At 35.5% G+C, this 24,913-nt stretch overlaps 2 protein-coding genes and 1 long non-coding RNA gene across 3 annotated transcripts; 1 reads left to right on the top strand and 2 right to left on the bottom strand.

The window, feature by feature from the left end:
* Positions 1-52: 52 nt before the first annotated feature.
* Positions 53-13,404, bottom strand: LOC129944826 (pickpocket protein 28-like). The gene is made up of 7 exons (XM_056054486.1): positions 13,067-13,404; positions 12,875-12,983; positions 3,493-3,653; positions 3,224-3,428; positions 2,556-3,147; positions 505-644; positions 53-411 (listed from the first exon to the last, which is right to left on the bottom strand). Exons 1-7 carry the CDS (start codon positions 13,402-13,404, stop codon positions 145-147), a joined length of 1,812 nt encoding a protein of 603 aa, XP_055910461.1. The 3' UTR covers positions 53-144.
* On the top strand, positions 9,783-10,436 carry LOC129948492 (uncharacterized). Its single transcript, XR_008781883.1, has 2 exons — positions 9,783-10,166; positions 10,236-10,436. It is a non-coding gene; the product is annotated as an uncharacterized LOC129948492 (long non-coding RNA).
* Positions 13,405-13,896: 492 nt separating the features above from the next.
* Positions 13,897-16,064, bottom strand: LOC129945776 (uncharacterized). Its single transcript, XM_056055696.1, has 3 exons — positions 15,826-16,064; positions 15,238-15,767; positions 13,897-15,170 (listed from the first exon to the last, which is right to left on the bottom strand). The coding sequence occupies exons 1-3, from the start codon at positions 15,928-15,930 to the stop codon at positions 13,982-13,984; spliced, it is 1,824 nt and encodes a 607-aa protein (XP_055911671.1). The 5' UTR covers positions 15,931-16,064; the 3' UTR covers positions 13,897-13,981.
* Positions 16,065-24,913: the final 8,849 nt, after the last annotated feature.

Below are 24,913 nucleotides of genomic sequence, written 5' to 3'. Positions count from 1 at the left end.
CAAATTCATTACTTTATTGCACAAAAAATATGTACTTCAGCAAAGTGTGTGACAACAATAAAATTTGTGTATAAGTTAAGTACTTTTAATATGACTAAATAGACGAGGTGGGTGTTAGATGGGTAGTGGTGGTGGTACTTCCTTTTAGTCCTTCCTCATCAAGGATTGTGCATTGGTTCCAATATTTTGTAGCTGCTGTTGTTGTTTTTGATGCAAATTGTTGGTGGGAATTACTTTATTCGACATAAACGACGACACAGACGGCAACGGTGCTGACGATGATGATGACGACGATGATAGATTTACTAATCTTGATCTATAATTGTAGTTTCGTTTGTTTAAGGTGGTGTAATCGAGAGGTTTTAGTAGCTGAAGTCTTGTTTGTGATTTTGGGCGTGGTTGAGGGTCGTCCTATAAATTAGGGGTTAATAAATGCGATAATTTTCAGAACATCAGAGGAAAACATGAAACATTTTTTATATTACTAGTATTTTCGTGACTTACAATTCTTATTATAGTTGGACTTTTGTTCACACGTTGCTGAAAAAAACGGTGAAAAGGTCGCATGAAGGCGAAATAAACTAATTCTGCCAGTGAAATAAAACTAAAGCCCATGAACAGTCCCATTAAGCCACCAGTGTTTGCTAAAGTAAAATTGGAAGAATGTTGCTTTAAATTTAAATTAACTTAAGTTTTTAATATTCTTATCAATTCCGGTAGCCCTATAGCTTGACTTCGAAATGAGAAGAATACAAAAATAAATTAGGTGGTGTAACAGTCCTTTCAGAACTAGGGCCTAGTGACTTACAACTCTCAACCATTCATATGTGCGAGTAATGTTCTCAAAAATGGAGGGGACGTACAGTTAAAAGCCGATTCCGAACGGCTAATTCGAGAAATCACTTTTCATGACAAGAATTCCTCGCAAAGTACAGTACCCGTGAAGATAAAACTTTAGACGGCACAGGCAGAGTTTGAAAGCAAGGCCTCTGGCATGACAGTACAACGCACCAGCCATCACGTCACTAGTGACTCAAAAACGAATCGATTAGGTAGTTTAAAAAGTAAATTTGATAAGATTTTCTCGCTCGTTATATTAACTTTGAGTACACACAATCGAGTAAAAAACACTTACAAAACACTAACTGTGTTTATAACTTTAAGGCGATAAAAGCGAGTGAAGTATGTATTGCTTGGTAAACAACATTTCTGTTTGCCGCCAGTTTTAAAATGTTTCAATTGTTAAAAACTAGTTGTTTATTTCTGGCTTGTATGAAATGTTCGTTGTTTTTGGCTTGATGGCTTACATAATCGTGTTGCGACCGCTTACAAACTTATCTTACTCGTTATGCTTTTTTGAAGCAAGTTCAGAAACGAATTTAGTAATGAGTACCAAGTCTTTATAATGGTTGGCCAACTACTTGCTGCGTAGCTGGCTGCAAACAGAAAAAAATGTTAGTTTCTCACGGTGATCAATCGTTGGTGTAGTCACACAACAAAATTCTTCTATTTACACCTTGAATCCAGGTCCACAAGCGAATTAAAAATAAAACAAACACACAAATTTGTATAAATAGTAACATTTTCGAAAGTCAATTTTGCCCATGAGTCTAGGAGCGAGTATAACAGCGTGAAGACGAGTACAAAATATTAAAATACCAGACGAGCGAGTAAACTCCTTGGGACAAGCGAGTGACTTACTTAATCATGTTTTCAAATTATCTTTTGAACATAGTCATTATTTGTAGAATGTACAAATTAAGTAATTTATTTGACGAATGGAATAACATACAGCCAACTCATGTAGCCTACAAAGATTCTAGTTATTTACCATACAAGCGAGTTAATCTTTCTAAGTAGCTATAACTCGATATTGTCCTTTTTCATCTAACGAATACTTTTCGAAGTCATTGTTCAGGGCAATAAAAACGAGGAGTAATTTCACAATTAGTAAAATTTGGTTCACTCGCTGTTATGGGGGGTTACTCGTCTTTGTGGCCTCAGTTTTAATAGAAAAATATTGCAAAATTTGAAACAAAAATATTATACATTTCTGTTAAATCTCGTGGACAGTTTTATCACCTTTGTAAAAAGCTTCAAAGTTTTAATTTTGTAAACGATTTCATTACTTTTGCTTCGTTTCCAATACTTCAAAAGGTCATACATTTTTAAGATTCGCTTTTTTGACGGAATGTGGAAAACAATATTTCTTGAAAAGGATTTTGATGCCCTCAGAATTTTAAAAGTCATAAATTTCACAAACGAAAGGTGTTATCTATAAAAATTAAATATAATTAAATTGTTCTGCCACGCCCTCATTTTTATAATATTATGTTGTTTTTTGACTCAAATTAAAAGGAATCAAAGGGAATCTAAAATGTATGCAACAAATGCAAATATTTATTGTTACACGCCCACTTTTGGGGCGTTTTTGACCAAGTGAATCATAAAAATTCTGGCAATGTATATGAACATGAGTTTCTATTATTAATTTCAGAAACAAATGCTTCATCTAATACACATTAAGACAATTTTGTATTCCTATTTCAACTTACATAAAAAATCAGTAATCCCTATGAACTGTTGCTTATAACTGCTCCTAAACGTATTCTCCTTAAAGTACATATTTACCACTGCAATATTCTGCGATGCATATTGATTGCTCATATTTTGAATCAATTGACTTTGAATTGAAAATCCCTTATGTGATATTGGAGCTGAGAAGAAATCGGGCAAAAATGTCAAATCAAAACAACTCGGTAGACAAAAATCATGACATTCCATTTCCTGTTCATCTCGAACATGCGATCGACGCATAACGCCTTCAACACACGGTCTATCTCGAATTCCACATCGGCTAACATTAGGATATACTTTTGGCATGTAAAATGTGACGCAATTACAATTTTTATACATCAACTTGGCATCACATTCCATTTCACAATTACGTTTCGTATAGAATCGATAGTAGATCAATTTGGATTCGTCATTGAAAATACACTGGCGATGTTTTCGACGGATGTAGCGTAGTCCTGTGCCAGCTTCAGATTTTACTGCATTGATGCGTACTTTAGTTTCGTAGCCAGGTTGGAGCAGAAGGCCTGTTTCACGAAGTTGAGGAGTCTCTGTTGGACTGTGTAAGGAAATCTAAAATAAAAATGTATATACATATGTTGGTTCTTTTAATGTATTTTGAACTTAAAGAAGTTTTGCTTCAAATCACCTTAAAACCAGGTCCACTAGCTGATGAACAGTAATATTCCTCCAAATCGACATTAAGAACAACTGAAAATCCAAGTGACTCTCCCGTTCCAGCAGCAACTCGTGGATAGAATCTTCGAGGCATTAAGTTCGGATAGCCTCTTTCTGGGTCCCAATCAACCGGAACAGATCCATCAGAGAAGGGAGAATCATTTATTTGTTCAGGACTATACGTAAATGGAAGTTATTGATATAGTTGGTACTTTTCAGCGAAAGGTACAAAATATTAACCTTAAACTATCTCGATGGATAAACATAAAAGCGGCATGTACAACATTAAATGAACAACATAATCCTTCATCAGTTAGAATAGGTTGAAAAATGTCTTGACACTTGTAGTCGATACCACCGAAACGACAAGCCAGCAGCATTTTGTTACAAGGTTGAGAAACCTGAAGTCACAGAAAAGACATTCATATTCTGTTTAAAAAAAGTTTTATAACAAAAGAGATAAAGTTACAATTTTGTGTCTTAAAAGTTAAACTGTGACTTTGTAAGAAAAAGTCTACCTTATATTTTATAATTTGTTGTACAGAATGAAAGTGTGTAGATTCAGAGATGTTTTTGTATACAACAAATGAAGAATGTGTAGCTATAGACAACTCTGTCATTTAATTTTTTTTTACAAAATGAAATGGATCTAAATCAAGATTATGTGACTGACAATTTTTCGTCGTTGAAAATGTTATATTATTTGTAACAGCATTAAAGTTCTAATTTAAGTAAATATATCCTTTAACTAACGTGACATGAATGAAAGCTTATAGTGTAGAAGATGTGACCATGGAGAAAAATGTGTCAACTGATCTAAATTATAATTGACAGTACTTACTCAAATTAGACACACTTTTGACACTATTTTGTTACTAATTTAATTTGAATGCGACATAAAAACGTTTACAAAACTTTGCTACTTAAATTATGTTTATGTTTATGGTTAAAGCATAAAAATACTCTTATTTGATTAAATGTGTATAAAATTTAATGTGACACTTGGTCGCCAAAATGTGATAATATCCGAACAGGAATCTTCTCACACCGTGGAGCCATAATTTGCGGTGTAGTGTAGTTTGTTGCAACGTCTTGTTAAAACCACTTACCATCCAAAAGTCATGACACTTAACCGGCGGCCATAAAGGAGGTGAAGGCCACTTCTATTAGTGCGAATGGAAAATCCATAAATTTTGATTACCGGCAAAACAAATTGCTCTTACTTAAGGTGGCGCTACAGTCCGGGGCAGACCTGGGCCTCAACCAACAAGCGTCTCCAGCCAGCTCGGTCCCTAGCTAGCTGTCTCCAGTTTCGCACGCCAAGTTGGTTGAGGTCTTCTCCCGCCTGGGTGCGCTACCTGAGTCGCGGTCTTCCTCTATTGCGCCGTCCCTCGGGATTGGATTCGAAGACCATCCGGGCTGGAGCGTTGATGTCCATCCGCTCTACATGACCTAGCCATCTAAGCCGTTGGACTTTAATTCTGCTAACTAGGTCAGTGTCGCTGTACAGCCCGTACAGTTCGTCGTTATATCTTCTCCTCCATTCTCCATCTATGCGTACGGGACCAAAAATCACCCGAAGAATTTTTCTCTCGAAGCAGCCTAAGACGCTCTCATCTTTCTTTGACAGGGTCCAGGCCTCAGCGCCATAAATGAGAACCGGGATAATGAGTGTCTTATAGATGGTGATTTTACATGCTCGAGAGAGGACTTTACTTCTCAATTGCCTTCTAAGTTATTCTTCATCACGCTTTGATCTTCAAATTATGTCAATATCATCGGCGTATCCGAGTAATTGGATGGACCTTTGGAAGATTGTGCCTCTAGTTTTTTTTTTAAGCTTGAGTTTTGCACAATTCTTTCCAGAACGATGTTGAAGAAGTCGCATGACAGTGCATCGCCTTGTCTAAAACTTTTTTTGACATCAAATGCATCGGTAAGATCTTTTCCGACCTTGATAGAGCAGCGTGCATTCTCCATCGTCATTCTGGACAAACGGATAAGTTTGATAGGCATGCCAAAACTAGACATTGCTCGGTAGAGCTCTTCCCTATAGATGCTGTCATACGCGGCTTTAAAATCGATAAAGAGATGGTGGGTATCGATTTGAAGCACCTGGGTTTTTTCCAAGATCTGACGTATTGTGAATATTTGGTCGATAGTGGACTTTCCTGGTCTGAATCCACACTGATAAGGACCTATCAAGTTGTTGACGAACGGCTTCAGACGTTCACCTAACAAGGCAGAGAGGATCTTATAAGCAATGTTAAGGAGACTGATGCCTGTGTAGTTGGCGCAGTTTAGAGGGTCTCCTTTCTTATGTATCGGGCACACTATGCTGAGATTTTACACATCAGGCATGTTTTCTTCCGACCATATTTTGCAGATGAGTTGGTGCATGCTCCGTACCAAGTCATCGCCTGCTGCTTTGAATAGTTCGGTAGCGATGCCGTCAGCTCCAGCAGCTTTCTTTGACTTTAGTGTAGATATAGCTATCTTCACTTCGTCAAGGTCGGGTGGGCGGAATTGTTGATCTGCGTCGCCGAGGTTGAGTGGTTCTATCTCCCTTATAGCCCGGGAGCCAGCGTCATTATTCAATGTTAATGATGATAACGCTTAAATTATTTTTTTATCTGTAGTTTAGGCAAATGTAATCAACAAAATCGATGCCTGCCACCTCAACAGTGGGGCAATAAGTGGCAAAAAATTTTCAAAGTTGTAAAAAAACCGAGGTCACATGTCTAACATGATAAGACTTGAAACCGGTCTAGAACGTTAGTTGGCACTGCCTTGAGAAAGAAAAACCATGCCTGCCACCTGGACAGTGGGGCGAAGTTATCCTGCCGCTGACCTAAAGTTGTAAAAAAAACCGTCAAATTGTTATATGTGATAAGGGCTGAAGTATGTTTAGATAGGTAGTTTGACATTTAAAATTGAGGAAAAACAATGCCTGCCGCTTGCGTCCCGGGGAGAAGTCGCCGGCAGGATCGAAAATAGTCGCACTGTCGCATACTGTATACAATCCAAAAATATTTTGTTTTTGGGTAGAAATCTGGGAGAGAAACAATGTTTTGATGAATTTTGTAGACCTTTTAATAAAGAACACTGAAAAAATAATGTCAGCTCTAAAAGTCTAATACCACTCCAAAAAAGGGGGCAAAGAGGGGAAAAACACCCTTTTTAATCTATTAATTATTTAATTTTATCTAAACAGCTATGAAACTAAATGTATACAAGAAATATGCATATTTTTTGCATAATTTTATATCTTATAACAATAATATAAGAAAAAGGGGCACAAAGAAGGGCAAATGGGATACAAACACATTTTTATATGTTTCTTGATACCCATATATTCAAAACGAAATTCTTTTAAAATAACTACTTTTATTTCTGGCACTAATATAAATCAAACCATACAAATTTGAGAGTGGTGCGGGGGGGTGGTTATGGGTCTAAAACACCCTTAATTTTTTTTTTTGTTTCATAACGAAACGTAATGTGTATTTTTTTGCAAAAGTCGTAACTGGCACACATTGATAAGATTATTGCAATCTTAATTTCACATTTTTTATTTGTGAAATCCTTACAAGAATTGCCACTAGTAATATATTTATTTTTAAATGAAACATTTTTATTTTCAAATGAATACTTTCCTTTTCCTATTTTTATACCTGAGTTCATACTTGTGCAAAAAAAATATAATTGGAAAAACCATTTATTGGCTGATTTTCATAGTAAATTTTTTTATACCTTATTTCCTTATTGGTGCCCATAAAAAGTAATGGAGAAAAATTATTTTGCATATTTTACCTAAAAAGGGTTAAATGCTCTTTTTCCAAGAAAAATTAATAAGGAAAAATAATTTTTTATATTTTACCTAAAAAGGGTTAAAAAATGATCTTTTAATTGCTTTTTTTCAATTCTATTATATATAAAGACCGATGAAGGGAGCTATTATCTTATAGTACGATTCCTTTTTTACTAAATAATAGAAGTGTTAAGAAATTTGGTGCGATGGCTAATGTTAAAAAAGTTTGTGTTTTTTGTGGTGGAAAAAAAGACAAAATAATTTTATTCAATCAAGAACGTTTAGATAAATGTCTTGGAATTTTGAAAATTCGTCAAGCCAATAATTTGGTTGGATGTAAAGTGAAGTTGAATCCAATAAGTGAAAGTGAAGGTTATCATTCAAAATGTTTGAACAATTTTACTGCGCTTAAAGTAAAATATAAACAATCAAATGTAGAATCGGTAGCCTCCGAAAGTGAACTTAATTTATCTGGACCTTCAGCAGCTATAGTTACACGGTAAGCATAATTTTTAAAATATTTAAAACTTAAAAGACCTTAATATATGTATGTAATTACGAGCCTCTTAAAGACAAGTTGACTTTTTTTGTTCCTCCTCCGCTTACATTAATCTTTCCAAATATCCGCTTTATTTTAAAGTGCGAACATTGAATTAAACGAAGTATCCGAACAAAACTTAGGAGAACCCGAAACATCAATCTATGACACCTCAATCGCTGCATCAGAACTTATTGGTGATGATTTGGCTCAGCCAAAAGAGCAAGTATCTGAAGATCCAGCTGAAGAAGAGGAAACCGAGCTAAAAAAATGTATTTTCTGCAAATTAGAACGGAAAAGACATAAGGGTCGCAATAATATCTTGCATACCTGTTCTAAGGAAGATTCCATGGATAAAATAAAAGCTAAGGCAATGGAGTTAAACGACTTGAACCTGATGATGGAAATTGACGATCGATTGCTACAAGGACACCCCATACTTTACCATGCCATTTGTTGTGTTCAAGTACAAAACCGAGTAAGAGCGATACAAAATGAACAGAAAGATGCCTCGGATTGGAAGAAGATAAGGGACAAAAGTAATTCAGCGTTTGAAAAAGTTTGTTTGTTTGTGGAAGAAACAATAATTCAGAACAACAACATGTACTTTCTCGACTTTATCCGAACCATGTATGGTGAATTTTTAACTCAAGAATACGAAGGCGTTGAATTGGCATCACCACTTTATATCAGTACTCGGTATTTAGAAATATGAAGAAATATGCGAAAAAACTAACCATCATACATCGTAAAAATAAGAAAATAATGAAACCATATGCAGGAGTTGCACTAGAAGAAAACAACATACAAATTCTCGAGGAAAAATCCGTCGTACAAAAGGCAGCACTTATCTTGAGGAGGTCTATTCGAGCAATTAAAAAATGTGCTTTACCGGAGAAACTGACCGTTTCTGATTTAATAAAAGGGGAGTGCACAGTTCCAGACATTCTTATGGACTTTTACACTACTTTACTAAGCGGAGGTGAATATCGTAGAAAAAAAAGTCCAAATTGCCAAAGACTTGCTAACTCGTTCTCAGAAGACTCTATCCAAGCCGTTTCCAATGGAACAATTATGCCATCAAAACATATAGTACTAGGATTAGCATTGAAAGGCTTGACAAATAGCAAAAAAATTGTCAACATTATCAACAGATATGGTCATTGTTGCAGTTATTCAACACTACAAGGATTAGAAACTGAAGCAACTTTTTCATGCTCCAATCAATCTGATATTTGCCCAGAAGACATAATTAGATCACCGAATTTATGCACAGGCCTGGCATTCAATAACTTTGACCGATTTGTTGACACAGCTAGTGGAAAGGATACTCTTCACGACACCGTTGGAATCATTTTCCAAAACATTGAAGACAACAACATTCAAGAGATAAATATTGAAGAACAAGATTTAGAAGAAAGTGATCATGAGAATGATGGAAATCCCGGGACCTCCAAACCTTTACGAGATGTACAGCCGGAACGGTGATAGTAACCTTTGACGAGTATTTCTCACCCTCAATCAAGGACAATGAACACACGTTGCGAGGTACAAACCGAAGTCAAAGGTATCAAATAAAGGGTCCCGATCAAGTCCGGCCTGCAGACTTTCTATCCGAGCTGAGAAATATTAATTTTAAGGAGAGCTTGGTGTCTTTTTTGATCGAAGACTGGAAAAACCAAGAGATGGTGACATTCTTCAAAAATAAAACAGTTTATGTTAACTATAAAAATTGTTACAAATTTTTGGAAGTTAATGGAGCTGTTGTTAGAACAGAAGACGAAAATAAAGCATGTCCTGCACACGAAGAAGCCGACACTAAAGTCATTTTCCACGCCTGTCAAGTGGAGCCAGATTCGAATGTTCTTATTCGCTGTTCCGATACGGACATTCTCGTCATTGCACTTGGAAACATGCAGCACTTGAAAGAAAATGTAAGACTTTGGCTGAAAGTTGGCGTTGGTAATGCAGAAAGGTTCATCAACGTGTCGAAGCTCTACGAATCATTGGGACCAGATTTATGTCAAGCTCTTCCAGGATTCCATGCTTTCACAGGATGTGACTTCAACCCTGCATTTTTCAAAAAAGGCAAGAAGCAGCCGCTTACAATTCTTCAAAACTCAACTGATTTCATCGAAGAATTCTCAAAACTGAAGAACTATCCAGACATCGAAACACAGATATTTGACATACTAGAAAGATTTGTTTGCTGCATATACGGACTTAAAAAGTTTACTGACGTCAACGAAGCCCGGCTTTCAATTTTTGCCAAATCCTTTAAATGCAACGACATTGAAGAGACGTTCAAAATTAAAACAAAAAACTTTGATGGCTCAATTTTGCCACCCTGCAAGTCGGAGCTGCGCCAGCAAATTTTGAGATGTGCTTACATCTCAAGTATATGGAGTAATGCATACCGCCAAAATCCCACCGTCCTCTCTCCTTCTAACTGTGGATGGCAAGAAATAAGGGACAAATTGGAGTTTAGGTGGTTTGAAGGTGACCAATTACCAACTTCGGTCAGCGAAGTTTTGATTAAGGATCATTCAAACATTAATGATTCAGGTAAATACATCAACTTTCCATCTTCCTTTGACAACTCATACAGTTTTTAATCTATGTTCCTTCAAACAGACGCAAATATCCAAATTGACAACGAAGAATATGATGAAGAAACTACCCACAACCAAGTCAGCACTAGCGAAGATTCTGATGAAGAAGATATTTCATGTTTAATGGAGTCATTCAGAAGTGGCGAAGATGTGCTGTCCAGCATTTTTGACTAAATTATTATCTTATAACGTTTTGAAAACAAATTAAAACCAAAACTAAAAGCACACACAAAAATGTTTTGAAACTTATTTGTTTTGTAAAGATCTTATGCCAGGTAACAGCAAAAGGTGATTCCCCCCTCCTCCTTACCCTTTTTCTGGTATAATTGTTATGAGGTATATATTAATGCAAAGTATAGGTATATTTTAATATACTTTTACTTTTTTAGACGTTTTGATAAAGTAGATTAAAAAGGGTGTTTTTCCCCTCTTTGCCCCCTTTTTTGGAGTGGTATTAGACTTTTAGAGCTGACATTATTTTTTCAGTGTTCTTTATTAAAAGGTCTACAAAATTCATCAAAACATTGTTTCTCTCCCAGATTTCTACCCAAAAACAAAATATTTTTGGATTGTATACAGTATGCGACAGTGCGACTATTTTCGATCCTGCCGGCGACTTCTCCCCGGGACGCAAGCGGCAGGCATTGTTTTTCCTCAATTTTAAATGTCAAACTACCTATCTAAACATACTTCAGCCCTTATCACATATAACAATTTGACGGTTTTTTTTACAACTTTAGGTCAGCGGCAGGATAACTTCGCCCCACTGTCCAGGTGGCAGGCATGGTTTTTCTTTCTCAAGGCAGTGCTAACTAACGTTCTAGACCGGTTTCAAGTCTTATCATGTTAGACATGTGACCTCGGTTTTTTTACAACTTTGAAAATTAACTGTAAATTAATGCACCACGGGTGCGCCTGCAGGCATCGATTTTATGTTTTTCTAATGTAAAAACTGCCCCAAAAAAATAAATTCATCCATTATCAAATCTTTCAAAAATGAGTGACGCTGGCTCCCGGGCTATTACAGCGGAATTCGGTTCGTCATCGCCGTTATACAATTTGGAGAAGTGATCTTTCCATATTCTCAGCATCGACTGCTGTTCTACTACGATATTCCCCTGATCGTCTTTACAGACTTCGAATTGTGGTTGGTACCCTTGGAAGGTTTTTTTTTACCTTTTGGTAAAATTTACGAACCTCATTCCTGTTGTGACATCCCTCTATCTCCTCGATCGCGCGCTTTTCATGTTCTCTTTTTTTCCTTCTAAGGAGCCGGTGTTTATCTCTCCTCTTCTGCTCGTAGAGCTCGCGAACAGCTCTGGTCCTTTTGTGTAGCGCCGTTTTGTATGCCTGTTGTTTCGCTGCCTGCGCTTGCCGACATTCGTCGTCAAACCATGGGTTTCGTTGTGGTGGCCGTGTGAAACCTAGCACTTCGGAGGCAGCATCTCTGATGGCTGCAAGACAATGTTGCCACTGGTTTTCAATGCTAAATGCAGGCAGCAAAAGGACTCTAGGTTATAAGAGACTCGATCGGTAAAGGACATGGCAGTCTCTTGCGATTGTAGATGTCTAACGTCAAATTTTCTCACAGTACTTCCTTGTTTTGGCTTGGATCGGGATATCCGTAGCCGTACCTTGGCTACAACGAGGTAGTGGTCCGAGTCAATGTTGGCCCCTCAGAATGTTTGGATATCCTGTATACTGGAGAAGTGTCGTGCGTCGTTCGCTATGTGGTCAATCTGGTTGACGCGGTTGATTGATCAGAGATCGATCAGCCTGAATCCGCTGTCCCGATTATGCCACCAAAGTTATTTTCTCTTCCTAGCTTGGCATTAAAATCTCCTAAGACAATTTTAATGTCATAGCCAGGGCATTGCTCATATATCTTGTCCAAGAGCTCGAAGAATATGTCTTTGGTGTCTTCATCTTTCTCATCTGTTGGGGCATGCGCGCATATTAGGCTTATGTTGGCGAATTTAGCCTTGATGCGGATTGTCGTGATGCGTCCGCTCACACTGTTGAAACTCAAGACTTTTTGCTTGAGTCTAGTTCCAACAACAAATCCACACCCTAATAGACGCTGTCTTTGTTCTTGGTAGTAGTCCCCCGTAGGGCTTCCGCTAATTGTTCGGCTGCACGTGGTCAATTAAGGGACCTAACATTCTACGTACAGATCCGAAGTTCGTTGTCCTTACTTCGTTTGCGTGGGCTTGCAACAGTGAATCCGGCCGTATCCGAGACTTGTTAGTGGTTTAAAGAATACTTTAGATAAATATTCGAGGAAAGAGGTAAGTAATAAACATGCCTTAATAATAATTAACTTTGTTAACAATTATTTTTGTTTAAAATGTTTAGACGAAAATTTGACAGCTCTTCTGCACTCGTTAACACGTACACAAAGATGCACTTATCCAATGACAAAAAACAATTCAAATCGCTTTCCATGCGCCACGAGAAAAATCAATTTTTGAAAGAAATCTTAAATCCTTCTAAGTTTTAAAAATTTTAACCCATTATTCGATTGCTAAGCAATTCATTATTTTAAATGGCAATGAGAGGTGAGTTTGACAGGTGTCAAATGCCCACTCTACTTACTTACAACCACGAAATGAATGACCCTATATTTGAATATCTATTGTATATGTATAAACAAAAACTTACTTCTTCAATAAAATCCTCAAGTATTGTCCAATCCTTAACTGAATTTGAGTATTTTAATGAAACTTCACGATTACAAAGCATCTGCAACATGGAATTCTCAAGGCTGTCACTGTAAAACAACAAAGAATTACAAAAACCACAAGTTTTACTTCTCAATGGTTAAATGTTATAAAATCACTACTCCATACATACTTGGTAAAATTCATTGCTTTTGATTTCATAGCTTGATTTAAATTACAAATTGTCACCGCCGGAAATGGTGATTTGGTAATAAAGTTTGGCTTAGCACTCAAACCAACAATAACCGGCGTATTCTGCCATTTCGAATAAACATTTGATATAAAATATCCTGCTGCCATCATCACAAAAACAATTGATACAAGAAAATAAATTCTTTCGAAAATATTTAAATCTTTTTCCACAATATATTTCAAGCCATGTAACGTTGTATTTTTACAGAATTCTTCAACATTTGCCGAACACAATGTCCGGGCTTTGGAAACACGTCTTCTCCTTGGTTGATTTTTCATTGTACTAAACTTAAAAGGGGTTAACATTTCTATGGCACACATTTTAATGTTAATAGCCTCATTTCATGAAGTGCCTTAAAGTAATTAGCGTTTAATTACATGGACTCAATGCGTTAGAAAGAAATTAGGGCCTTCTAAAGTAATCAGTTCATTTAAGGTATACACAATTCAAGGGATTTTGTACAACACCAAATAAGACACTTAGTATAAGCTCCGGAGCAAATATTAATATTGGTGATATACTTACTTAAGGTAACGTCAGTCTAAAGAGGACCAGGTCTGTAATCAAAGAACTTCTCTTAGCTATTTCTTGTAAAGGTTAAAAGTGTGAAGAAGTCTTAAAGATTCCAATTCAGTTTAACAACCAGCAACAGTCTTATCCCTTAGTAGGTACCTAGGTACTTAGTAGCTCATTAAAAAAACACCCTTTTACTTTGATTTAGCACTCTATTTTGTACCGTTTAATTAACTTAATATACTTAACACATCATAAGTGGAGGACACAGCCAATAGCCTATTACTTTGTTCCAAACAAACCTTATGGTTAGGCTTCACATGTTTTACACCTTAACTATTTTTAATTGCTATTAAATTGAAACAAATCCAATGAGAGATCCAGTATGGGTGTTCCTTGTGAGGTTTCCTTCATCGAAACAGCCTCGACGGCATTATCACTGCCATGATCGTAATGAATCACTTGCGGCTCAGCTGGATGCAGCAGATCATGATCTAACTTTTTCATTCCTTCCTTCATGAGATCGTCGACAGTCCGGAGAAGACTCTCCTCGGAGGCAATCGCTCCGGAGAGATGCATTTTGGCTTCTGTCGATGTGTCATCCAGTGACATACTCAAATTATAATCCAGCCGAGGAACTATCACCGGTGGTGGAGCTAGATTCTCGAAATGAACAATCGGATCGGGAGGAGCATCAATCGAATTCACATCGAGCGAATAATGACCTTCTGGGATGCCAAGAACTTTGGAAGTTTTTGAATTGACAAATTGCAGTCCGGAAGTGTTTCGGATCATTCTGGAACTTCGAGCCTGAAGTTGTTCGACGAGGTCTGAGATTTCGTTGAGAAAGACATCAGCGCGTTGGTCCTGTGATGTATTCTGGACTTTGCCCACAAGAAACTTGAAAAGCGACATTTCCTCGAGAATTTTCTGACGATCCGTATTGGGTCGATGGTCGGGGAAGGCCTGGAAGTGGTGTTGCATTCGTTTGCCCAGAAATATTTTATTGCACGTAGGACAGTAGGAGTCTGCTGATAAATTTCGAGTTTTCGGCCGAACGGGTGACTCCGGCAGGGTTGGAGGTGGTGGACTCGATTTTGTTTCGTATTCGGAGTCTTTAAGATCTCGCAGGAAGTTTCGCATGAATGAGGCGGCATTTTCAGGCTCTGCATTGTCGGGTTCTGGGTCTGGTTCGGGTGGCCGAGTTGGAGGTGGTTCTAATGCTGACTTGACTATCCTGCCTGAGCGTGTTCTTTGCACTTTGACTGGAGAAGTTACTTTTGGCTGGGATTTCTCAGGAGGTTGTGGTACGGATTGGCTTGAAGTAGGAGGAGGTGGTTTTCCGGGCTCTTTGTTTTTACGGGGTCTGCCTCTTTTGGATTTAACTGGTGGCATAATTTCTCGATGGGATTCGTTCTGTAAAAGAGACGCCAGCATCTCTGATGACAGACCTAGTGTTTTGGGAGTCAGGAACCGATAGATGGTCTTCCGATTGAGTTCACCTTCGTGACGGATGATCTCGTTCCTCTCCCTGAAAGATGGGAGGATAATTCAAATAATTTGAGTGTTCACTTCACTTCTAATCAAGTCGAACTCACCTATCAATAACGATGTTATCTCTGTTTGATAGTTTAAGGATGTCGTAAGCCAGCATCGTCAAGCTATCTGGCACCTGAGGTGCTACCGGTTTCTTAACTTCCGGGGATATAGGCTCCGGTTCCAATGCCTCTTCTTCTAAATTAATGTAAGCATCTTTGAATACACTTGCGGCTAAAATCTTTCCAGTCTTCTCGGTGGAACATATGAAGACATTTTTCGATGTCACCTTGTCTGCTGGTTGTTCGGGCTCAATTCTTGTGGTGTGAGGGATTCTCTTGTAGATTCCTGGAACCATAAAAGGTGACGTTATGGGTTTTAGTCCATACGGCTCCACCATAAACAATTGTTGGTCCTCGTGAGCCTCTTCGTTGAGAAGGAAATCCGAACTCACAAGTGATGGTATGTCACATGATTTGGCATCATGAAGCGATGAGGAAGCTGTATCTCGTTGGGGTTTAAGAAAATGCGAGTCTAATTTTTCACCTGCGGAGGCAGCGTCGTTGTACAATGGCACATTAGGAGAGAAATCCTACAGTGAAAGTCGTGTTAATGAAGTAGTGTTTCGAGTTGTGATAGATTTGAGTTACCTTGTCTGCGGCAAAGAGACCTTCGATCTCATCGAATATCGTTGCAGGTGGTTTAATGGAGAAGCCTTCGCTGGATAGAAAACTAACATCCAGCGAAATAGACATTTCTTATAAATCAATGATTTTCTGTTTAATTTCAGACTTTTGGGATAAATTCAATCAAAGAAAAAGATAATTTATTGTTGTCGTTGCGCGCATAGAAAATTGATAAACAAAAAGTATTTTATTTTGCTGTTTTGTGCAACAGAAAAAGAAATGTCAAAAAATAAAACATCTGTTTTGTTGTTTAGCCGGTGAAATGTCATAATTCTAGTTTACAACTAATTGTGGTAGATGACTCTGAAATCGAAAGAGAGCGTTCATTTTGTAAACATTCTGTGGAATGAACCGGAAGTCGTTAGATTTTGAATACAAATCATTGTATATAATATAATTTGTTTTATTAATAAATATATTCATACATATACAATGGACAAATATAGAAATCAATTTTAATATCTTAAATAAAATATAGTGTTATAAAAATATCATAAAATAAATAAAAGAAATTATTTTTGACATCGAAGAGAAAAATCTGTTTATATATCACGATGCAAATGCGAAAATGCAATGTTTTTGGTGTTTTTTGTTTTTAATTTTCTTTTATTTGATATTATCGGTTTTAAACTGTAAAAATAGTCAACAAACCTAGATGACAATTAAAAAACTCAACAATTGTTCAAATACATGGCACAAAATTAAGCGTAAGGCGTCACTTATAGCTATGCTTGGTTTTCTGATTAAAATCCAACAAACACTTTTTCCTGACAGAAATAAGTGCGTTATTTGGTAACCAGATTTTTGTATTTAAAAATTGGTACAACTGAAAGAAGATCTGTCAAAATAATAATATAAAAAACACACAAATAGAAAAAAAGTTTGTGAAATTCAAATGTTAAAATTAAATTAGCAAAAAAACTTCTAAAACTAATAAAATGGACACTTTTTTAAAAGAAATGTTAAGAAAACATCTGGAAATTGAGATTCTATAAAAAGTAAGTTCATTTAACAATTGCTTTAAGGAGGGGGTTTAATCGTAGACTGCTACATTAACGTGTGGTGCTGAAGCGAGCTTGAAACTCTCCTCAATTCTTTATATACCCGATCCGATTTGAAATGAGCTTAATTCGCCTTGATTCCGGTCGGGGATCGGTATCGAGTCAAAATTTGAGAAGAGAAACCTGTGTTAGGGAGTTAGTTTTACAGATAATGCGTTATGGTCTGTTTATTTGTATATTTGTGTACAAAAATATAGTTTTGGATTAATCAAATTAAAAAAAAAATTGCACATGGAGTTGGTAGCATATTCTTATATGGTGCTGAATTATTCAGTTTTTCATTGTTTAACACTAATCAAACTATCTCACGTGCACTTCATAAGAAACATCGAAACAACATTTGCGTTTTAAAAAGTACTGTCAAACTTAATCATTTTTAAATCTTCTTGTGCGGTGAAAACACCATGAAGATTTATTTAATCTAAACTGAGGTAAACCTTTGGTGTAAACATAGCAAAACATAAACAAGTTTTCTCTTGCAAAATAATCCCAGTTAGTCCATTTTCACTAACAAAACTAAATAATATCAACAGTAATAGATTGATTCTTTTCCCCAATGGAAACCACACGTGATTCCAAATGCACAACTACTTAACGAACACAGCCATCGAGATATAAATGCAATATCAATCGTACCAACATTTAAGAACGAAATTACATATGACGTATAAATGTCAAAAACCCATCCATAGTAAAATTCTACTCTGACTGTTTTAGGTGTAATTCATACTATCGATATTGTTTTTTTATTCGTGTAAAATCCTACTATACTATGGAAAGATTTGCCAACAAAACACGCGTAGTGTGTCATTGGAATTGTGTAAAACTGAAACACAAATCAGTGGAACGATTCCTTTTACTTTTGAACATAAAAGTATCACCTGTTCAGGAAAATGAATTTCCGTCGTGAAAATAGAAAAATACATTTTTAGAGGTACCTACATTAATGCCCAATTACACTTTTTTTCTTAAACAATTCTTTGTGTGGTTTCCGATCAATAAGTATATACTTTTAATTTCTAAGCAAAGGAAAACACAGTAAAATATGGATTTAAATTTTTTTCCGGATCGATTTTAATGATAGCTTTAACTGACCTCTTAACTTCGAGATCAAATTGAAGAAATTTTGGAGTGTGGTAAAATGGCAGATCAATTTTTTGTAGTTTCAGAAATTTGGACAAATAAACTTACTGCATTTTTAAAGATTTAAAAGATTAATTAACGGAAAGCAGTCTTTATAGGAAAACAGCATCAAAGAATCGTACCAAGGAAATGTTTTTGTTCAACCCGATTATAAAAATCAAATTTTCAGCTTTATTAACTTCCCATAGGAAGTTATTGTAATGATTTGTCAAATTGGAAATTTTGACATTTCTCGACGTTTCAAGGTCCCTATAGTCGAAATATAAGATTTTTAGAAAGATGTCTGCGTGTGTGTGTGTACGTATGTTCGCGACGTGTTTTTCGTCGTCCATAGCTCAAGAACCAGAAAAGATATCGATTTCAAACAAATGTTGTTAAAGATGCAGAAAGGGCTCTCAAGAAAATTGCGTGGGTGGTTTTTTTTACCATAGAGTTTGAAAAAAAGGTGAACATTTTGGCTAACCCTAAATATCTTACGAACCAAAAACGCTAGAGTTTTAACATAAATTTTATATAATATATTGTAATATGATACCAAATAAATATATTTTTTGAAAAAAATCGATTTAACGGTTTTTTTTTATAAATCAAAAAAACAAAAAAAAAATTTGTCACTTCCAAAATTTTTCGACTAAAATATGATTTCATCCCGAAAAAAATTTTGTGCAACGGAGAATAATGTTTTTGACATTTGATAAAATTTTCATGAAAATCGAATTCATAGGTTTTTTATAAAAAAAAAAACTAAAAAAACATTACTCAAAGTTGGTAAAAATTGAATATCGATTCAAATATCTTTTCAAAAACTTGAAATTTAGGCTTCAAACTTATTTTATCTTATAAGAAATATTGTTTTTAACATTAGGACAAATTTTGAGAAAATTCGAATTGGCAGTTTTTTTTACAAAAACTAAAAACTTAAAAAAAAATTTATTAACGTTGGTAAAAATTGATTTTCGACTCAAATAGCTTTTCAAAAATTTTAAATATTGGCTTCAAACTTATTTTATTTCACAGAAATATTCAGTAATTTTTATATAAAAATCAAACAGTCCGTTTTTCATAAAAAATAATATCTACAAAAAATAGTACACAAATTTTGTAAAAATTGATACGAGTACATATAGACAAACTTTTAAGCAAGACAAATTGACAGATGGGATGGGAAGTTATCAGTGTGGGTCGCATTTATGAAAAATATACAGACTTCAAAAGCTTAGAGTTGATCGATTTGAAAATAATACAAAAATTAATAAAGTTATGATAATAATAAACAATTTCGTCAAAAAACATCAATTTTTATTTTAATTTTAAGGGCCATGTAGCAAATCACATTAACTCTGCTGTCAAGACGGCTGCTAAAAACAACCGTTTTGTCAGGGCAAAGACTCCCCTAGTTCTGGCCAAAGCAGCACTCATATGTCTGTCGAAATACAAGTATTGATTCAACCAGATGCCAAGGTAGGTAGGTAGAAATGGCGATCTGAAGGCAACCAAGCCTGAGATCCAATTAGCGCTGTAGTGCGCCGTTTTGATATGATGCCAAGGTACTTTACTACACTTTTATTCGCCAGTGCCTGTCGATTTGGTCCAACGATCACTAGTCCTGAACAGAATAGCTTCGCATTTCTGAAAGTTGATTTCAACTTCCAGTCATCGCAATATTGCTGAATCTTGTCGAAGTCACCCTGCAAAAGTGTGTTGATAACCTCAATTTTTGAGGCCGTTCTGTACGCAATTAGGTCGTCGCGTCGGCGTACGCTATTGCCTGAGTCTTAATGCTGAATAAGATCGGCGAGTTAACCCCTCCCTGTTGAAGACCATTTTTAATATCAAAGATTTTGGTAGATGTTACATTGCCAATTTTGACAATAAACTGTATGCCATTAAGCATGTCATAAAGCCTGTACAACAGTGGTTTACTTATACCGAGTCTGTTTAACTTTAGATGCAGACCCTCTAACCATACGGTGTCGAAGGCCTTCTCCAAGTCAACCAGACAAGCACCCGTACATTGCCTTTTAGATTTGTTCCACTGGATATCAGAAACAAGCTTAGACGTAGCATGAATAGTGTCATGTCCCGCCTTAAAGCCGAACTGATTATTCGCAATTATTTTTTTGTTCTCAGCCCATTTGGACAGAGCTCTATTTATAACCTTCTCGAATACCTTACTGATACTTGGCAGAAGACTTATCGACCGGAGATTTTTCGGATTGGAGTTGTCCTTTTCCTTTTTTGAGAGGGGATACAAAGAACGGTTCATATAACGAAAATGTTCAACTCAAGCTTTTTTGTAGAGTATTCAATTGTCCAAAAAAATGTAGGAACATTCTTTAAAATATTGATAAGGAGTTAAAAATATAGAATCGCCTTGTGGATGTGAACCTCTACGAATTTTGTTTGGGCTAACATTTTGGTTTAGCTTTCAAAAATTATAATTATTCCTTTTATTGGGCCAGTATTTTGTATTATACGTATCCTAAAAATGCATACATGGAACTCCATACCTTAATTTAAAGCTAAGCTTATTTGCGTATTTCGGTATAATATTTCTTACTCATGACTATCCTCTTCAATGCATTTCGGTACCTTAATTCACTTTATGAGGTCATATACAAATTTAAAAGTTTACAAAACAATACACACCAACTTCAATTTGTCTGTAAGTTGCCCTTTACCTTTGTAGCTAAAAAAAATAAGTTCATCGAACTGAAAGTTCACCAATTAACCTCGTCAATGAACAAGAAGTAGTGACTGTGTTATGGTAACCTTCCATAACAAAAGACCAAGCGAACGACCGACCGACCAAACGGATGTCCCAAGGCGACAACCTCAATCCATCCTGATGAAGGAGATAACTTTTTACCTACCAACTACATATACATATAGATTTTACCATTGCCACACACAATTCTTGTTCGACAACACATCACCCTTCAACTTTTACCTCATTCAATTGGCTCAATTGCCACAAAACTATGTAATTCAGGACACCATTCTTATACACACTCACATAAAGTTAACCCCACTTACATATCTATATGAAGAGCAAAAGTAGCTACTAGTTGTTTCCTGAACCAACACAACTCGCTCACTTTATACTTTAGCCCAAGACCACTTTAGGGAAAATCCGTCCCCAGGGAGATCACACCACTTTCTCATCTTCCAATTCATTGCATTACACTAACACTTGAAAGGGTATAAGGGGCTGCTGAATGGCGCCCGACGCCAGGCCCCTCATTCCCATCATCCAGCATGGTGTGTGAAGTGTTATGTTCTGTGGAAGACTTCAAGAGAGCTCATGTCCCGCAAAGCCCAACGAATTGACCTAATCTGGTAATACCAATATTTAGTTTTGGAAGGGCCAGAGATTAGGGTCGTCTGCAGGACACTTTCCTGCTGGACATCACACCGACGACGACGACGCAGGCATACATACATATATTGGTAGAGCTCTGAAATGTCTTATCTACGTATATCTGATTTCTGCACTCCTAGTCGCTGATGCTGTCGCTACTTTCATCGTCTTCATCGCTTTTCATCGTCGTAGTCATCGTCATCGTGTCGTCGATGTCCTTTTTGCCAAAGACCTATCTCTCTCTCATCGTTCGAACTCAATTTGAGCTGGATTATGCTTGTCAACTCAATATTTCCCATTGCATCCTCTTCCTTATGTCAAAAGAAATCCTGTGTGAATCTAGTTTTCGAAATCCCCTCCCTTCCTCAACGTCTACTTGCCTTCCATTTCCACCCACAAACAGTGACTTCACACCGAGTGTACTTGTTCATACACTACATGCATCCGTGGAGGATGTCTAGAGGTTAGGTATAAAAATGAAACTTTTGGTTGAAATGAGTGGATTATCCTTTAATGCCACAAGGACAATAGGTTTTCGTTTATTTGCTTAAATTCGTATCTTTCGAAGTAGGAGGAAAGGCGAGGAATCAGGGGGGTTGATGGCTAATGAAAACAATCAATTTTCATTATCACCCAATTAAGGGATCCACAAAATACATAGGCAAGGCATCACCCACCGAAACTTTGTTTCGTTTCGTTGGTATATGCGAACAGACTCTTGGTTTGGTTGTCCTTGAAGATTGAAGCAAGTTTGTAGTTATGGTGTGGCAGGAAAGTATAGCAACACACACTCTGCAGTAAACTCATACCGGCTGCTGTTGTAATTGAATTCGCTTGTTTCGCGGAGGCGTTATAGTGGATGGCGTAGTTGTTAGGAATAGTTGTTAGAAAGTTCGTCCGTGTATGTTGAGTGCGCAGAAAGTTTATACCTACTCCTTTAATGCACTTCATCAGGATTTAAGCGAAAAGATTTGTCATCATTCTGGGGAGGGGTGATGAAAATAAGGACGAGGAAGTATGTTTTATTCTGGCTGTAGCAAATCTTATATGTAGCATATTTACAACTCATATATTGGTGGCATCAGAAGAGGAAAATGACGAAACCAAATTGCGGGAAAGTTTCGTCTCATAAGTGTTTAATTTTATTTTTTAATACATTTTCTGTTGTGTTAAGCCGCAGTCTAACCATAATTTTACAAAGTTGATATTGAAGAATGAGCGGTCAAAAACAAAAATATTAAGTTCAATGACTACATTCTTGAGGTTTGAGCTAAAGGATTGTGGTACCATAATATGTAAAATACCATACGCATTAAGGAATGTTATGGTTTTAAGTTGCACACATTATGCGAGCATATTATATTTTTCCAGTAATTTAAAACAAAATGACATTTTGACAGCTGACAGTTTAGCTATAATATATTGAGGATTATAGGAAAGAAGAACTTAATACAAACTTCTTATTAAGAATATACAAACGTTTAGGGGCAAGTTATTGCTATAATTGGCTTTAGGAGCCATTTATAGCTATCATTGGAATTGATCTGGACAATTTTTTGAATTGATATTTGACGGTGCTTCCCTTCAATTAGAAATGAAAATTATATATTGATCGATCGGAAATCACAAAAAGAATTTTTTTTGAGAAAAAAAGCGTAATTGCACATTTTTTTGTTTAAAAGTGAAACGAATCGTTCTACTGATTTTTATTACAATTCCACACAATTCCAATGACATATTTCTGTCAATAAAATTTTTTCGGTGGATTTCAATCCGGAAATTGTTTTTAATGAAAGACATTTTTTAATGATTGCTATAAACGACCTGTCAAAAAATTCCAATGTTTGTTTTCAATGATGAAAACCAATGATAGCTATAACTGGCGCCTAATTCACAGAAACCAACCATTGGATTTTTTTTTTACAGGACCATTGAACATTTCTTTAAAAAAAATGCAATGATGGAATCCATCGGACAATTTTTGCTGTTAAATAATCTGTCATTGGAAAAGTGTAAAATTGAAACACAAATCAGTGAAACGATTCAATTATTTGTTTGACAAAAGAGAATCAGCTGTTCACGAAAATGAATTTCGGTAAGAATAATATGATAGAAAAATGCATTTTTAAATACTAATCGTGTATAATTATACTTTTTATCTTCAAATAAAGTCTTTAAGTATTTAAAATTTAATTTGTTTAGTATTTTTTCAAGACTAAAATATCCATATACAAATTTTCAAGATAGATTTCAATGATAGGTATAATATGTTCCTCTATAGAAAATTGTCTATTTGTATAAATGCTTGAGAAAGTTCATTTCTCAATATTGATTTTTAAGAATCTATCTTCTAAATAGTTGCCTTTTGTTGTTGATGGACCAGATTGTGAAATTTGAAAAACGTCAAGTTTGACCACATCAAATAAGAAATGGAATTTTTTCAGATAGACATTTGAACGGCTTGATTGTTATTCAATCTGGCGGAATTTTTCAAAGTTTTTCTTTATGGAACAAAATAAAATTGTAGGCAATATTTTTACTTGCGACATATAGGAACTATATGGCAAGTTTTGCTAATACACAACTAATAGGCGATCGCCTTACAATTTAAACACATGTTCTTTCTCTTTCTTATCTTCAGATAATTTATTTTCCATCTTGGTTCTTCCAATATGAAATTAAAAAAAGAGGCTGGGATGCGACCCACACTGATAACTTCCCATCCCGTCTGTCGATTTGTCTTGCTTAAAAGTTTGTCTACATATATGTAATTTTACCAAATTCTGCACTATTTTTTTGTAGATTTTATTTTTTATGAAAAAAACGGACTGTTGGATTATTATATAAAAATTACTGAATATTGAAAACAATATTTTCTCTGAAATAAAATAAGTTTGAAGCCAATATTTTTAATTTTTGAAAAGCTATTTGAGTCGAAAGTAAATTTTTACCAAGTTTTAGTATTGTTTTTTTTAGAGTTTTATTTTTGGAAAAAAAACTGTCAATTCGAATTTTTTAAAAATTTTACCAAATGTTGAAAACAATATTTCTTATAAGATAAATTTAGTTTGAAGCAAATATTTAAAATTTTTGAAGAGATATTTGAGTCGAAAATCAATTTTTACCAACTTTTATACATTTTTTTCAGGTTTTTATTTTTTGTAAAAAAACTTTCAATTCGATTTTTCTTAAAATTTGTCTTAATGTTGAAAACAATATTTCTTATAAGAAGAAATTAGCTAGAACCTATTATCTCAAAGTTTTGAAAAGATATTTGAGTCGAAAATCATTTTTTACGAACTTTTGTTAATTTTTTTTTCGGTTTTTAATTTTTTGTAAAAAAACTGTCACATCGATTTTTTTCAAACTTTAACTGAATGTTGAAAACAAGATGTTTTGAAAGATAAAAGTAAATTAAAGCCAATATCTCAAAGTTTTGAAAAGATATTTGAGTAGAAAATCAATTTTTACCAACTTTTATACATCT

Source organism: Eupeodes corollae, chromosome 2 (assembly GCF_945859685.1).
Source record: "Eupeodes corollae chromosome 2, idEupCoro1.1, whole genome shotgun sequence".
NCBI classification, from domain to species: Eukaryota; Metazoa; Arthropoda; class Insecta; order Diptera; family Syrphidae; genus Eupeodes; species Eupeodes corollae.
This window is presented reverse-complemented; position numbering and strand designations above follow the sequence as displayed.

Coding starts and splice junctions, on each gene's coding strand:
- LOC129944826 (XM_056054486.1), bottom strand. CDS start 13,404: ATGAAAAATCAACCAAGGAGAAGACGTGTTTCCAAAGCCCGGACATTG. Junction 3,654..12,874: donor TTGAGGATTTTATTGAAGAA/GTAAGTTTTTGT, acceptor CTGTGACTTCAG/GTTTCTCAACCTTGTAACAA. Junction 3,148..3,223: donor CTAGTGGACCTGGTTTTAAG/GTGATTTGAAGC, acceptor TTTTTATTTTAG/ATTTCCTTACACAGTCCAAC.
- LOC129945776 (XM_056055696.1), bottom strand. CDS start 15,930: ATGTCTATTTCGCTGGATGTTAGTTTTCTATCCAGCGAAGGCTTCTCC. Junction 15,768..15,825: donor GTCTCTTTGCCGCAGACAAG/GTAACTCAAATC, acceptor CTTTCACTGTAG/GATTTCTCTCCTAATGTGCC. Junction 15,171..15,237: donor GATAACATCGTTATTGATAG/GTGAGTTCGACT, acceptor CCCATCTTTCAG/GGAGAGGAACGAGATCATCC.